Source organism: Sus scrofa, chromosome 2 (assembly GCF_000003025.6).
Source record: "Sus scrofa isolate TJ Tabasco breed Duroc chromosome 2, Sscrofa11.1, whole genome shotgun sequence".
Taxonomy (NCBI): Eukaryota; Metazoa; Chordata; class Mammalia; order Artiodactyla; family Suidae; genus Sus; species Sus scrofa.
Window position 1 is genome coordinate 67,451,300 of NC_010444.4, and position 12,826 is coordinate 67,464,125.

The 12,826-nt window shown below is 36.8% G+C and overlaps 1 protein-coding gene across 1 annotated transcript; it reads right to left on the reverse strand.

The window, feature by feature from the left end:
* On the reverse strand, positions 10,307 to 11,236 carry LOC106508080 (olfactory receptor 7E24-like). Its single transcript, XM_013990375.1, has one exon. The coding sequence runs from the start codon at positions 11,135 to 11,137 to the stop codon at positions 10,307 to 10,309; it is 831 nt and encodes a 276-aa protein (XP_013845829.1). The 5' UTR covers positions 11,138 to 11,236.

Here is a 12,826-nt window from a genome sequence, read left to right on the forward strand (position 1 = left end):
TCCCAAATAGTGGCATCTAAGAGAGGTCAGTGCTTAATAAATATTCAGTCATAGTTTTAAACTAGAATTTGAATCTTTACTGCAGTAGTTAGGAATTGATGAAGTACATCCTAATAAAGGTTTGATGATCTTATATTCTCTTACATGAGAGAGAAGGAGAGGCCTGTCCTCTATCAGGGAATTCATTTACAGAATGAGTACAAATCCTAAAATATGTCTCCATCCACACAATCACATTAACTACCCCTTTTCCTTCTCTCACTCCCTTTTTTATGATCTACTGTGTTTTTAAAAAATTGAATTTGTAGATTTGGTTAAACAGAAAATAATAGCTCATGTAGAAGGTAACAAGAGGCTTACAAGCACTGTTTCATCTTTTGTCTCATCCTACAAAACATCAATGGAAGGAATGAAAGTACTGGCAGGAAAGTCCCCAGTATATGCAAGACCTGTTGTCCATGCTCTGTTTCTGAGAAGCAAGCGGGGCGTCTATTCCACACCTAACAGAGATTTTGGTTCTTGTAGCCTATCCTGTGCCAAGAAAGGAGCAACTCTGAGGAATCAGATATGAGTGAGACTTTGTTGTTTCCTTCCAGTCACTCAGGATATACTTGCTTTAGGACAAAAAAAAAAAGTTCTCTCATGATCCAGGGAAAAACTAAACTTAAGATCACAGACTGTTTTCACTGAGTTGAGTAATTGGTAGTTAAACTTGATGATGATGATGATGATGATGATACCTCAAGTTCACTTTTCTCTTGCTGTAATGCAGTCATTATACATGTAGTCACATGCTTAATATCCATTCTGTCTCATTCTCACTCAACATGGTTGTATCAATGGTATATCAATTTAGATGACAAATGTTCGGGATCAAGATATTGAGAACTCACCAGTGTCACTCAGATAATAAATAGAGCATGCAAGATTCAAAATTAAATTGTGGATCTTGGAGGCCCACATATTGAACTTCTCCACTCTGTTCCCTAAATTTCAGAGAGTTTAAGCAGAGGTTCAGAAGTCCCTTCCAAGCTTCCTAAGGTGCTCCTTTCAACTGTTTTCTGCCTAAGAAATGAACCCAACACCCTGACTCTCTACTCTTTTGGTGATCAAAGGTATAAATGTTAAGAATGAACAGCAAGTGGACTGTGAAGCAAGTCCAAGAGCAGGAACAAGAGAGAAAACTGCCTTGAATTGTCATGGCTGATTTTTTTTCTTGGATACTTGCCTTCTGATCAGCTTCCCTTCCTATGGTTGTTGGAGCGGGTGCAACCCATGCCCTGCACTGTGGTCCACCATGAACCTCAAAAGGGAAGAACCCTGTGTGCAGGGGTCTCTGCCTAGGATGAAAGGGAAGAGAGTTTGCTTCTTGTTCTTTTTGTTCCTAGTGGTTATATAAAGCTTGTTAAATATGTCTCAAATCCTCAACATTTTTCAAGTACCTATTTCCCATCAAATGCATCCCTCTTATGAACTCTTGAGAAATTTAGGACCAAAGCCAGATCTCAAACCAAAGTTTGCCTTCACATGCAAACTTAAGAGGTTTTCAAGTCAATTATTCCTCATAGAGGGATGGCATTTCTCCTAAATTCAGCTCCCAGAATGCAAATTGTGTTGGCAGGAGAGAGTACTGTGTAGATGCCCTATGAATGGAGATTCACTGTTTGTATTCAAATCTGACTTTATCCCATTTCTACCCCAAGGAATGATAAAAACTGCTTTAATACACTGTGTTCCTATCTTCAACTATAAAATGATGATAAAACATTTTGTTTTGTGGGGTGGTAATACATATAAAAGGAAAGAAAGTACCTAAAAATTTTTGCCCAGAGCCTGCACATGGAATCCCTAGGTAAACGTCTGTGATATTGTGGTTACTGTCATCATTATCAGCATCATCACATTCATCACATCCATGGAGCACTGAAGGCGTCATTTAGAGTGACCTATTTCCTATTCAGGTAGAAAAGATGCCAATGGAAGATAGAAGCAGTATGAGGTGAAAACAGAATTTTAAACAAAAGTTCTAGGATCCCTGCCAGTACCAACAACCTCAACTTCATAGGTGTCTGAGCTGAATCTTTGCAATTTGCTATCCTCCCTCTGGCTATCCCAACAGTCCTCCCAGTTTGATGATGAGAAAACCAGGCTCCCCAACCCCTCCTGCATTCACTGTATCTCATTGCACCTGGCTCTCCCTGAGCTGTGCTGTGTCTCTGCTGGAGCTGGACTAAGGAAGGCAGATGGCATGTCTCTCCCCTACCTGGTGTTGGATGAGGGCTGTGGCTTTGTCCTCAGGACTAGCAGGAAGACCACCTGGTGCAAACAACTCCAGGAAAAGGAGACAAACACATATGGATCTCATTGGACTAGAGTTGGCTAAATAAAGAGCTAAGAAGCACAGTCTGATTATTTACAGTATAATGACCTTGAGACCTCAAGGTATGCAGCAGATAATTAGCCCAAAGTCTCCCAATCTCTGAGGATTTTCCTATTTAATGGAGGAAGAAAATGTGAACAGTGAATATATTAGGAAGGATCCAGGCCCTTTGTCTTTTCGAGAGGAAGCTGACCTCTACTCCTCAATGCTGATAAGATAATGTGTATCTTATTGCATTCAGGCACTGCTTTTTTCAGTTAGAGAAAGTAATATGTGACTTTTATCTGCAAATTAACTGAGTTAGTCATGTAATTTAGTGAGATTGAGGTCTTCCCTACCAAGATTCTGTTAATATTTCTATTTTCTTAGTTAAGATTTCTATCTCTGAGTACCTCCTGGTTTTATTATTATTATTATTACTACTACCACTATTATTAAATTATAGTTGATTTACAATGTTTCAAGTTCTGTTTTACAAGAAAGTGACCCAATCACACATATTTCCCTGTGCTGTACAGTAGGATCCCATTGCCCATCGATTCCAAATACAAGAGTTTGCATCCAAAAAACCCCCAAATGCCCATCCATCCCACTCCCTCCCCTTTCCTCCTTGGGAGCCCCAAGTCTGCTCTTCTTGGCCATGATCTATTTCTGTTTTTTGTCTGTTTGGTTCTTATTTTTATATAGGATCATCTGTTCTATATTTTAGTTTCCACAGATAAATGGCATCTTATGGTATTTGTCTTTTTCTTTCTGCCTTACTTCACTTAGTATGAGAGTCTCTGGATCCATCCATGTTGTTGCAAATGGTATTATTTTGTCTTTTTTTTATGGCTCAGTAGTGTTTCATTGTAATATGTACCACATCTTCTTAATCCATTCATCTGTCAATGGACATTTAGGTTGTTCCCATGTCTTCGCTATTGTGAATAGTGCTGTTATGAACGTAGGGGTGCATGTTTCATTTTCTGGTTTTCTTTTATAGTATTGGTTTGTGATTTTGGATTTTATGCCTTGCATATTTATGGGTTTTTTTTTTGCTATTAGAGTGACTGTTCAATTTCTAGTTCTAATATTATGGATTTAAAAATTTCAATTATAATTAATTTAAATTCCAGTTCTAATTTTTCTTTCCAGTTGATATATGTTGTGACATTACACAACCGGCTATTTTGACATATTTATCTGGTAACTTACTATTTTGCTTAAACAGTTCAAGGGGTCTCAGAGATGTATATATTCAATAGGTACACCAGGGCTGAAATCCTGTCAAGATTTGACTAGGAGAGTATCTGATTCTAAGCTCCCTTGAATGGCTGTTGAAATAATTGAGTTCTTTGAGAGCCAAAAGATTCCCTTAGTTTCTTACAAAGTGGGCCTCTGACAATATGGCAGTTGGCTTCCCTGATGGAAGAGAAGTGAAGTGGTGGGATGGCAGGAGAGGACTGGCAATATGAAAGCTGACTCTACACATTCAGTGTTGGAGAGGACAGCCCCATATTTTTCCAAAGTCAATTCACTGGAAGCAAATCACTGTGTTCAGTCCACACTCAAGGAGATTGTTATATACAATGGTATCAATACAGGAAGTGGGGTTTATTGGGAGCATCTTTGAAGCCACCTCCACACAGCCTTTACCCTCTATGAGGACAGTTGTCCCCTAGAAGAATAGACAATAGAGATATTCCTCTGTTTTCCAGCTGGGTCTCCAACCCATCACAATACCTCTTCAAGAAATGTTTGCTAGAGAACTGGCACATGGAAGAAATTGCCCTCTTTTGGGCACTTCTGCCAGTGCCACCAAGCTGCTACTGGCCATTACAGTCAGAAATACCCTCTTGTTTTTCTTACGCCAACAGAGTTTTTCTATTTTTTTTCAGAGTAAGCCACAGTCCTTCAGTGCCTGAATTCAACAAACATTTTATTTCTGCTTAAAAAGGAGGTATACCTCTCTCTCTCTCTCTCTCTCTCTCTCTCTCTCTCTCTATATATATATATATATATATATATTTTTTTTTTTTAGATCTCTTATCTTTGAACTCCTGACGTCATTACGCAGTGCACTTTTTTTTTTTTTTTTGCCATGTGGAAGTACTTGGGTCAGGGGTCCAACCTGAGCCACAGCAGTGACCATGGCAGGTTCTTAACTGCTCGGCTGCCGTGGCACTCCCAATATAATGTAATTTTGTCTTAAAAAGTGGGATATGTGAGGTGATGGTCTGTTGCAACATTATATATCTTATCTTTGAGGTATTCCAGTTCTTTGTATTTCCTCATACAAAGAACAGGCTCACAGTTCTTTGTATGAGGAACTCAGATTTTTTTCTAACTAATATGTAGAAAACTAGACTATATACACAATTAAGTTGGACATGGAAGAAAAAAAATGCTACTGGTCTGTGTGTGCATAAATATCAGAAGAAAGTTTGGGAGATCCCAAATAACCAAATGGAAGGAGTCTATTAAATAATTAGAGGGAGTTCCTGTCATGGTGCAGTGGAAATAAATCCAACTAGGAACCATGAGGTTGTGAGTTCAATCCCTGGCCTTGCTCAGCGAGTTAAGGATCCAGTGTTTTTGTGAGCTGTGGTGTAAGTCACAGACACAGTTTGGATCTGGCATTGCTGTGGCTGTGGCATAGGCCAGCAGTTACAGCTCTGATTCAACTCCTAGCCTGGGAACCTCCATATGCCATGGATGCAGCCCTAAAAAGACAAAAGACAAAAAAAAAAAAAATAAGATGCTTAGAGAAAAAGAAGAGGATATCATCAAATGAATGAAATGATGCCATTTGCAGCAACATGGTTGGACCTTGAAACTATCATACTAAGTGAACTTAGACAGTGAAAGACAAACATCATATAATATTACCTATATGTGGAATCTTTAAAAATAATAAAAAATGAACTTATTTGCAGAACAGAAACAGACTCATGGTCTTCGAAAAACTGAAGGTTACCAAAGGGGACAGGTGGGGAGGGGTGTGGGAGGGTTGGACTTGGGGTTTTGGATTGGCATATGTGCACTGAATTATATGGAACGATTGGCCAACATGGGGCCTGCTGTATTGCACAGAAAACTCTACCCAGTATTCTGTGATAACCTATGTAGGAAAATCATCAGAGAGAATGGATATGTGTATATATATGACTGGGTCACTTTGTTGTACAGCAGAAATTATCACAACCTTGTAAACTAACTACACTTCAATAAAACTTAAGAAAATGAATAAACCAAGGGAAAACAACAGTGAAAATAATCTATAAAAAAGAAATTTTGGGGAGTTTCCATCATGGTTCAGTGGAAACAAATCTATTATCCATGAGGATGCAGGTTTGATCCCTGGGCTTGCTCAGTGGGTTAAGGATCTGGTGTTGCCATGAGCTGTGGTGTAGGTCACAGATGCAGCTCAGATTTGGCATTGCTGTGGCTGTGGCATAGGCCAGCAGCTACAGCTCTAATTCGACCTCTAGCCTGGAACCTCCATATGCTGTGGGTGTGGCACTAAAAAGCAAAAAAAAAAAAAGGTATTATAGTCAAATACTAGACTATAAGAAAAGTGTAATAAATAGCTTTTAAAATTCTTTTTAAAAAATATATGTACCACATCCTAATCCATTCATCTGTTGGGCTAGAACATAATGGAAGATAATATGAGAAAAAGAGTGAACATATGCATATATATATATGACTGGATCACTTTGTTGTACAGCAGAAATTGACAAAACATTGTAAATCAACTATACTTAAAATAAATAAATGAAAAAAAGAATTATGATAATAAACGGAGATCATTTCATAGTGGAGGAGGAAATCAGATACTGTGACCACTTCTAAATTGAGTTTAGAAGACATGGTTTATCAAAGTTAAAGATATGTTTCCAAATGATTTGTTTTGTTCTTCTGAATCCCACATTCATGCTATCACGAATAATCTTGAAGGAAACAGAAGGACCAACACACTCTTGAATTCTATTTTTAGATGTCTGAGAAATTTCTATCTTAAATTTTTATTCCTCTTTTATTTGTGAAACTTATAAACATGCCCTTTTTTGTGTGACTTCATCCTTCTCATATTAGATGGGTAAAAAAATGCTATTGAATATTCACATGAATGGGAATAAACCAACCACATGTCTCTTCTCTCAGGAGTTTATAAAATACTCTATATAAGATCCAGTGGTCAGGGGAAGAAGGGAAATAGTGGATTATGTGTTTAAAATATTACTTTTTCTGGTAAAAGTGTGAATACTTTATTCCCCCTTATACAAACAAAGGTTTTCAGAGTCTCTGTCCTCACTATACTAGTTTTGGAGAGTAGCAATAAATGATATTAAATCAACCTTTAATCTGCTCATGATCTCATTTGTGAAGATAATAAGGCCTTTTCTGGCCACCAGGTTAAAGCACAATTTGAGTTTCAAAGTTCATTATCAGTAAAGTTGATTGCAATTTAGCTCCTTGGTAAAAGGCAGAGTAAATTAAACTAGTTACTGGAAGCTTTTCAGAAAGATCAGATTTCTACCTTAGAAATTATGTGTAGCATCTATGAAGGAAATATTGATATGACCATGGATACTAGCAGTTTTTGAATGAAAAGTCTGACAAATATCAACAGTTCACTTTGGCTGCACATTAGACCTATGTGGGATGTTGTTAAGACTCTTCAAGGTCATGCAAAACCATAGTTGTTAAAACAATAGTCCAGTTAAATATTAATCTATACTGGTGGGACTCAGGCAAGAGGATTTTTAAATATCATCAGCTGCTTACTTTGAAGCCATGATTGAGGACAAGTGAAATGCATTCTTTCACATAACCTGCATCATTGGATTTGGCCGATGCCACAGTCTGGGGACAAGAGACAAGGACTGAGGAAAGGGTTGAGAATTACATGCATAGTTAAAAAGGATAGGAGTTCCTTTATGACTCAGTGGGTTAAGGATTGGTGTTATTACTAGTGTGGCTCTAGTTACTGCTGTGTGACTGGTTCAAGACCTGGTCCAGGAGCTTCCACATGCTGCAGGAATGGCCAAAAAAAAAAAAAAAAAAAAAAAAAAAGATAGTTGTAAAAATTCTGCAGTGTGCTTGGTTCATAGGTGACAAAACAGGAGATTCCACCTTTGTTATCAGTTTCAAAGGCATTTTTTAACACATGTAGTATTCCAGGATACTCCTTCAATCCCATTAAAGATGTATCAATAGAAACAATATTCCCATAAGAAACATGAAAATGAATGAAAATATGAGAGCTACAAAATTATGTTTTCAGATGTGCATGCTTGTCAATTCCAATATATAGTTTCTGCTTTTATTTCTCTTGCCTGAGGAGACAGATCCAGAAAAAATATATTGCTAAGACTTATGTCAAAGAGTGTTCTGCCTATGTTATCTTCTAGGAGTTTTACAGTTTCAGGTCTTACATTTTGGTGTTTGAACTATTTTGTGTATAGTGTGAGAAAATATTCTAATCTCCTTATTTTATATGTGACTGTCCAGTTTTCCCAGAGCCACTTGTTGGAAAAACCCTCTTTTCCCAGTTGTATATTTTTGCCTCCTTTGTCATATATTAATTGACCGTGTGTGCATGGGTTTCTGGGCTCTCTATTCTGTTCCCTTGATTGAGGTGTTTCTTTTTGTGCCAGTATCATACTGTTTTGATGACCAGAGCTTTGTATGGTAGTCTGAGGTCAGGGAGTATGATTCCTTCAGATTTGTTCTTCTTTCTAAAGATTGTTTTAGATATTTGGGGCCTTTGGTGTTTTCATACAAATTTTAAAAAATTACTCTAATTCTGTGAAAAATGTCATGGGGTTTTGAGCAGGATTGCATTAAATCTGTAGGTTGCTTTGGGAAGCATTTTAACAATATTAGTTCTTCCAATCCTGAACATAGTATTTCTTTCCATTTCTTGTATCATTTTAAATTTCCTTCATCAATATCTTATGGTTTTCAGGGTATAGGTCTTTCTCCACCTTGATTTAATTTATTCCTAGGTATTTTATTATTCTTGATGTGATTGTAAATTAGATTGCTTGTTGCTTTCTTTTCTCAAAGTTCATTATTAGTATACTGAAAAACAACAAATTTATGTGCATTGATCTTATTTCCTGCAACTTTATCGAATTTATTTGTTATTTCAAAGACTTTTTTAGTGGAGAATTTAGGGCTTTCTTTATATAGCATCAAGATGTGCAAATAAGACATCAAGATATCTGTGAGTTTTATTTCTTCCCTTTCAATTTGGATGCCTTTTATTTCTTTTCTTGTCTGATTTCTGTGGCTAGACTTCCACTGCTGTGTTAAAAGAAATGGTGAGAGTGGGCATCCTTGTCTTATTTCTGATTTTAAAGGAAAATCTATTAGTTTTTCACCATTGAGTATGTAAGCTGTGAGTTTTGTCATAATGACATTTATTATGTTAAGATATGTTCCCTCTATACCAACTTTATTTGGATTTTTTTTCCCATGAATCGGTGTTAAATCTTGTCAAATGATTTTTTGGCATCTATTGAGATGATCATGTGATTTTATCTGTCTTTTTGTTAATGTGGTATACTGCATTGATTGATTAGCAAATATTGAACCAAACTTGCTTGCATCCTTGGAATAAATCCCATTTGATCATGGTGTATGGTCCTATTTAATTCCTGTATGGCCCTGTTGAATTCAGTTTTCTAATTTTTTTTTTTGTCTTTTTGCCTTTTCTCAGGCCACTTCCCATGGCACATGGAGGTTCCCAGGCTAGGGGTCTAATTGGAGCTGCAGCCACCAGCCTACACCACAGCCACAGCAACGCAGGATCCGAGCTGCGTCTGCAACCTATACCACAGCTTGCGGCAATGCCAGATCCTTAACCCACTGAGCAAGGCCAGGGATCGAACTTGCAACTTCATGGTTCCTAGTAGGATTCTTTAACCACTGTGCCACGACGGGAACTAGTCATCTAATCATCAGAATTCCTGGCCTGTAATTTTCTTTTTTTGTGTAGTGTCTTTGTCCGGTTTTGGTATCAGGGTAAATTGGCCTCATATAATTAATTTTGGAGTGTTCCTTCCTCTTCAACCTTTTGGAATTGTTTGAGAAAGATAGGTATTAACTCTTCTTTATATGATTGGTAGAATTTCCCTGTGAAGCTACTCATTCCTGAACTTTTGCTTGTTGGAATTTTTTTGAATACTGATTAAATTTCACTATTAGTATTCAGTCTGTTCAGATTATCTATTTCTTCAGAATTCAGTCTTAGAATATTGTCTATTTCTAGGAATTTACACATTTCTTATGGTTTGTCCAATTTAAGTTGTTCATATATCACTGTTTGTAGAGTATTTCTATGATCTTGATTGTAATTGATAGATCAGTTTTCTTCCCTTCCTACCAAATTCTTTGTGCTTTTTTCTTATTATTTTGGTTGTAGGGGTCATCCTGCTTGTCCCTAGTTCAATTTCAGTGAGAGTCTTTCAATATTAGCCGTGTTTTGATGTGTTTGTGAGGGGAGGTGAGCCCAGCATCTTCCTATTCCACCATCTTCATCTCCTCTTCCATTTTACTCTTTGACATTTGACTGCTGATAGATTTTAGCTTCTAGGAAAATACATATAAATTGTGGAAAGGGTTGTAAATTTTAAGTATATTAAAAGAGAGATGTGTATTTCACATGGATGGCAGGGTCATTGTCAGACACTACTGGAAGCTGTCTATGCATATTGGATTCAGTCATTCAATGATATGCAATGGGTTGCACAATATTTTCCAAATCCAATAAAATACCAAGAGAGACAGTATTCAGATATGAAACATGGAGAGGAATGAAAACCATGAAACTACAAAAATAATGCAGCCAAGGAAGAAGGATTTCCAAGTCTAGATATTTTGTTTTCCTGCCCTTTCCAACCTACATTCCAAATAGTGGAACAGATATTAATATTAGACTATTCTGTTAAGAAGCCTCCACAAGGCACTTTTGATGTCCCTGTTTCTCAGGCTGTAGATAAAGGGGTTCATCAAAGGAGAAACAACGGCATATACCACCGATGCCACCACACCCTTCTTTGGGAAATGTGAAACAGCAGAACTGAAGTACACCCCAAAGCTTGTTCCATAAAATAAGCAAACAACTGACAGGTGAGAACTGCAGGTAGAGAAGGCTTTATACTTCCCACTTGATGATGAGACTCTCAGAATGGAAGAAATAACTTGAGTATAAGAGTAAAGAATACCTAAGAGTGGAATACCACCAAAGATGGTACCAATGAAATAGATTAATAGGTTATTGATGGAGGTGTCAGAACAGGCAAGTTTGAGGAGCTGAGAAGGGTCACAGAAGAAACTAGAAATTTCCACATTCTTGAAGCAGGTAAGTTGTAATACAAGCAAATTGTGCAGCTGGGAATCCAAAATGCTAATTAAAAAAGACATCAAAACTAAGAAGCCACAGAGGTGTGGGTTCATGGTGACTGGGTAGTGCAGTGGGTGACAGATGGCCACAAACCTGTCATAGGCCATTACAGTCAGGAGGAGGCTATCCAAACATCCAAAAAGGATGAAAATAGACATCTGCGTCAGGCAGCCTGCATAGGAAATGACCCTGCTGTGAGTTTGGATGTTCACAATCATCTTGGGAATGGTGGTGGAGGTGTAACCAATATCAACCAAGGACAGGTTGGAGAGGAAGAAGTACATGGGAGTGTGGAGGTGGGAGTCCGAGATGACAGCCAGAATGATGAACAGGTTCCCAAGCACGGAGACCAGGTACATGGACAGGAACAGCTCAAGGAGGAGGGGCTGCACTTCTGGATCATCTGAGAGTCCCAGAAGGAAGAATTCTGAGACATGTGTTAAATTTTGTGATTCTTTGTAGCTTGTACATCCACTGGTTAAAAAAAAGAAATAGATAAAAGACAATAAGAAAAGTGTCAAAAAACCACTCTGTCTATATTTTGGATTTAAGTTTTTCACTAATATTCACATTTGAGGACTGTACACCCCAGAAACTTCAGGAATATTTCTCAGTTGTATTAAACTCAGTCTTCTGAACTCTTACTTTATTGCTTTTCTATGTTATTTACTTCTTTCTCTCCACACGTACTTAGAGACCCTTGGCTGAAGAATTTAGAACAGGATCATTAGAGATGACAAGTCCATGATCACAGTAAAATAGAGCCAAACTTTTAAAGACAAAGTATCAAGATGAAATATTTTCCCATTTAAGAAAATAAAACGATTCTAAATCAAGAAAATATAAGCAGTCACATATAATTTTAAAACTCAGACACAGGGCTAGAAATTACCTTGCCTTAAAATATGCACAAACATTCTACGAGTGCTAGATCATGTTAGCTTCATTTAAATTTAAAATCAAATGTAAACAATCAGACCAGTGGTTCTCCTTCCTAATAAATCAATATATATGTCAGTGATATTTATTTATTTATTTAACTTATACTGAGGAATAGTTGTTTTACAATTTTGTATTAATTATCAGGTGTATAGCAAAGTGATTCAGTTATACGCACACACATACATATACACATATACACACATATATAAATATACTTTTTCAGATTCTTTCCTCATTTAGGTTATAACAAAATATTGAATATATTTCCCTGTGCAAACTTTTCTAAGGGGATGATTTATTTAAATTAAGGTATTTAAGGTTTTTTTTGTTTATGTGTCTTTTACGCAAGAAACCTATTAAGGAGAAATTCAAATCTATTTTATAAGACCTAAAAAACACAATATTTAGCTTAAACTTCAAAGGCAGATGAATTAATTCACACATCTATTTCTTGCTTATATTTACAACTATATTATATTATTTATTATTTATTATTGCTATTTATATCAATTTTTTCTTATGACAGTCCTATGAAAATTCTGCTGCCTTTTCCATATAAGTAAGAATTTCTGTATAATATATGAATGGAGGTTAGGTATTTGTACACTAACAATTTATGTGTGTTCAATTTTGGTAATAGATGCCTACACTTCTTGTACTAATGCATAAATCAATTACCATGAACTACATCCTCTTATAATTAATGGTTGTATTGAAAATTTTCTTTAAATCTGTCTAATACTTCTCATTTCATGAGAGCTCCACATAAAATTTTCATCTCTTATGGGAAATATTTTCAATCTTAGGTTTTCTTCTTTTTGACTATGCCTCCAGCATTCAGGAGTTCCCAGGCCAGGGACTAAACTTGCACCACAGTAGTGACTCAAGCCACAGCAGTGACAACACCAAGTCCTGAACCTGATGAGCCACCAGGGAATTCCCAATCTCGTATTTTCAAACTGAACTATGACATGTATGACTATTCATAGAAAACCCTATAAACCACAACATTTGTGCCATAATGGCCCCTATAACAGCAGGCTCATTCTCATAATTCACAAACGAGACTGAATCCAAAAAAGGAGAAATGAATTCATCAACCTTAG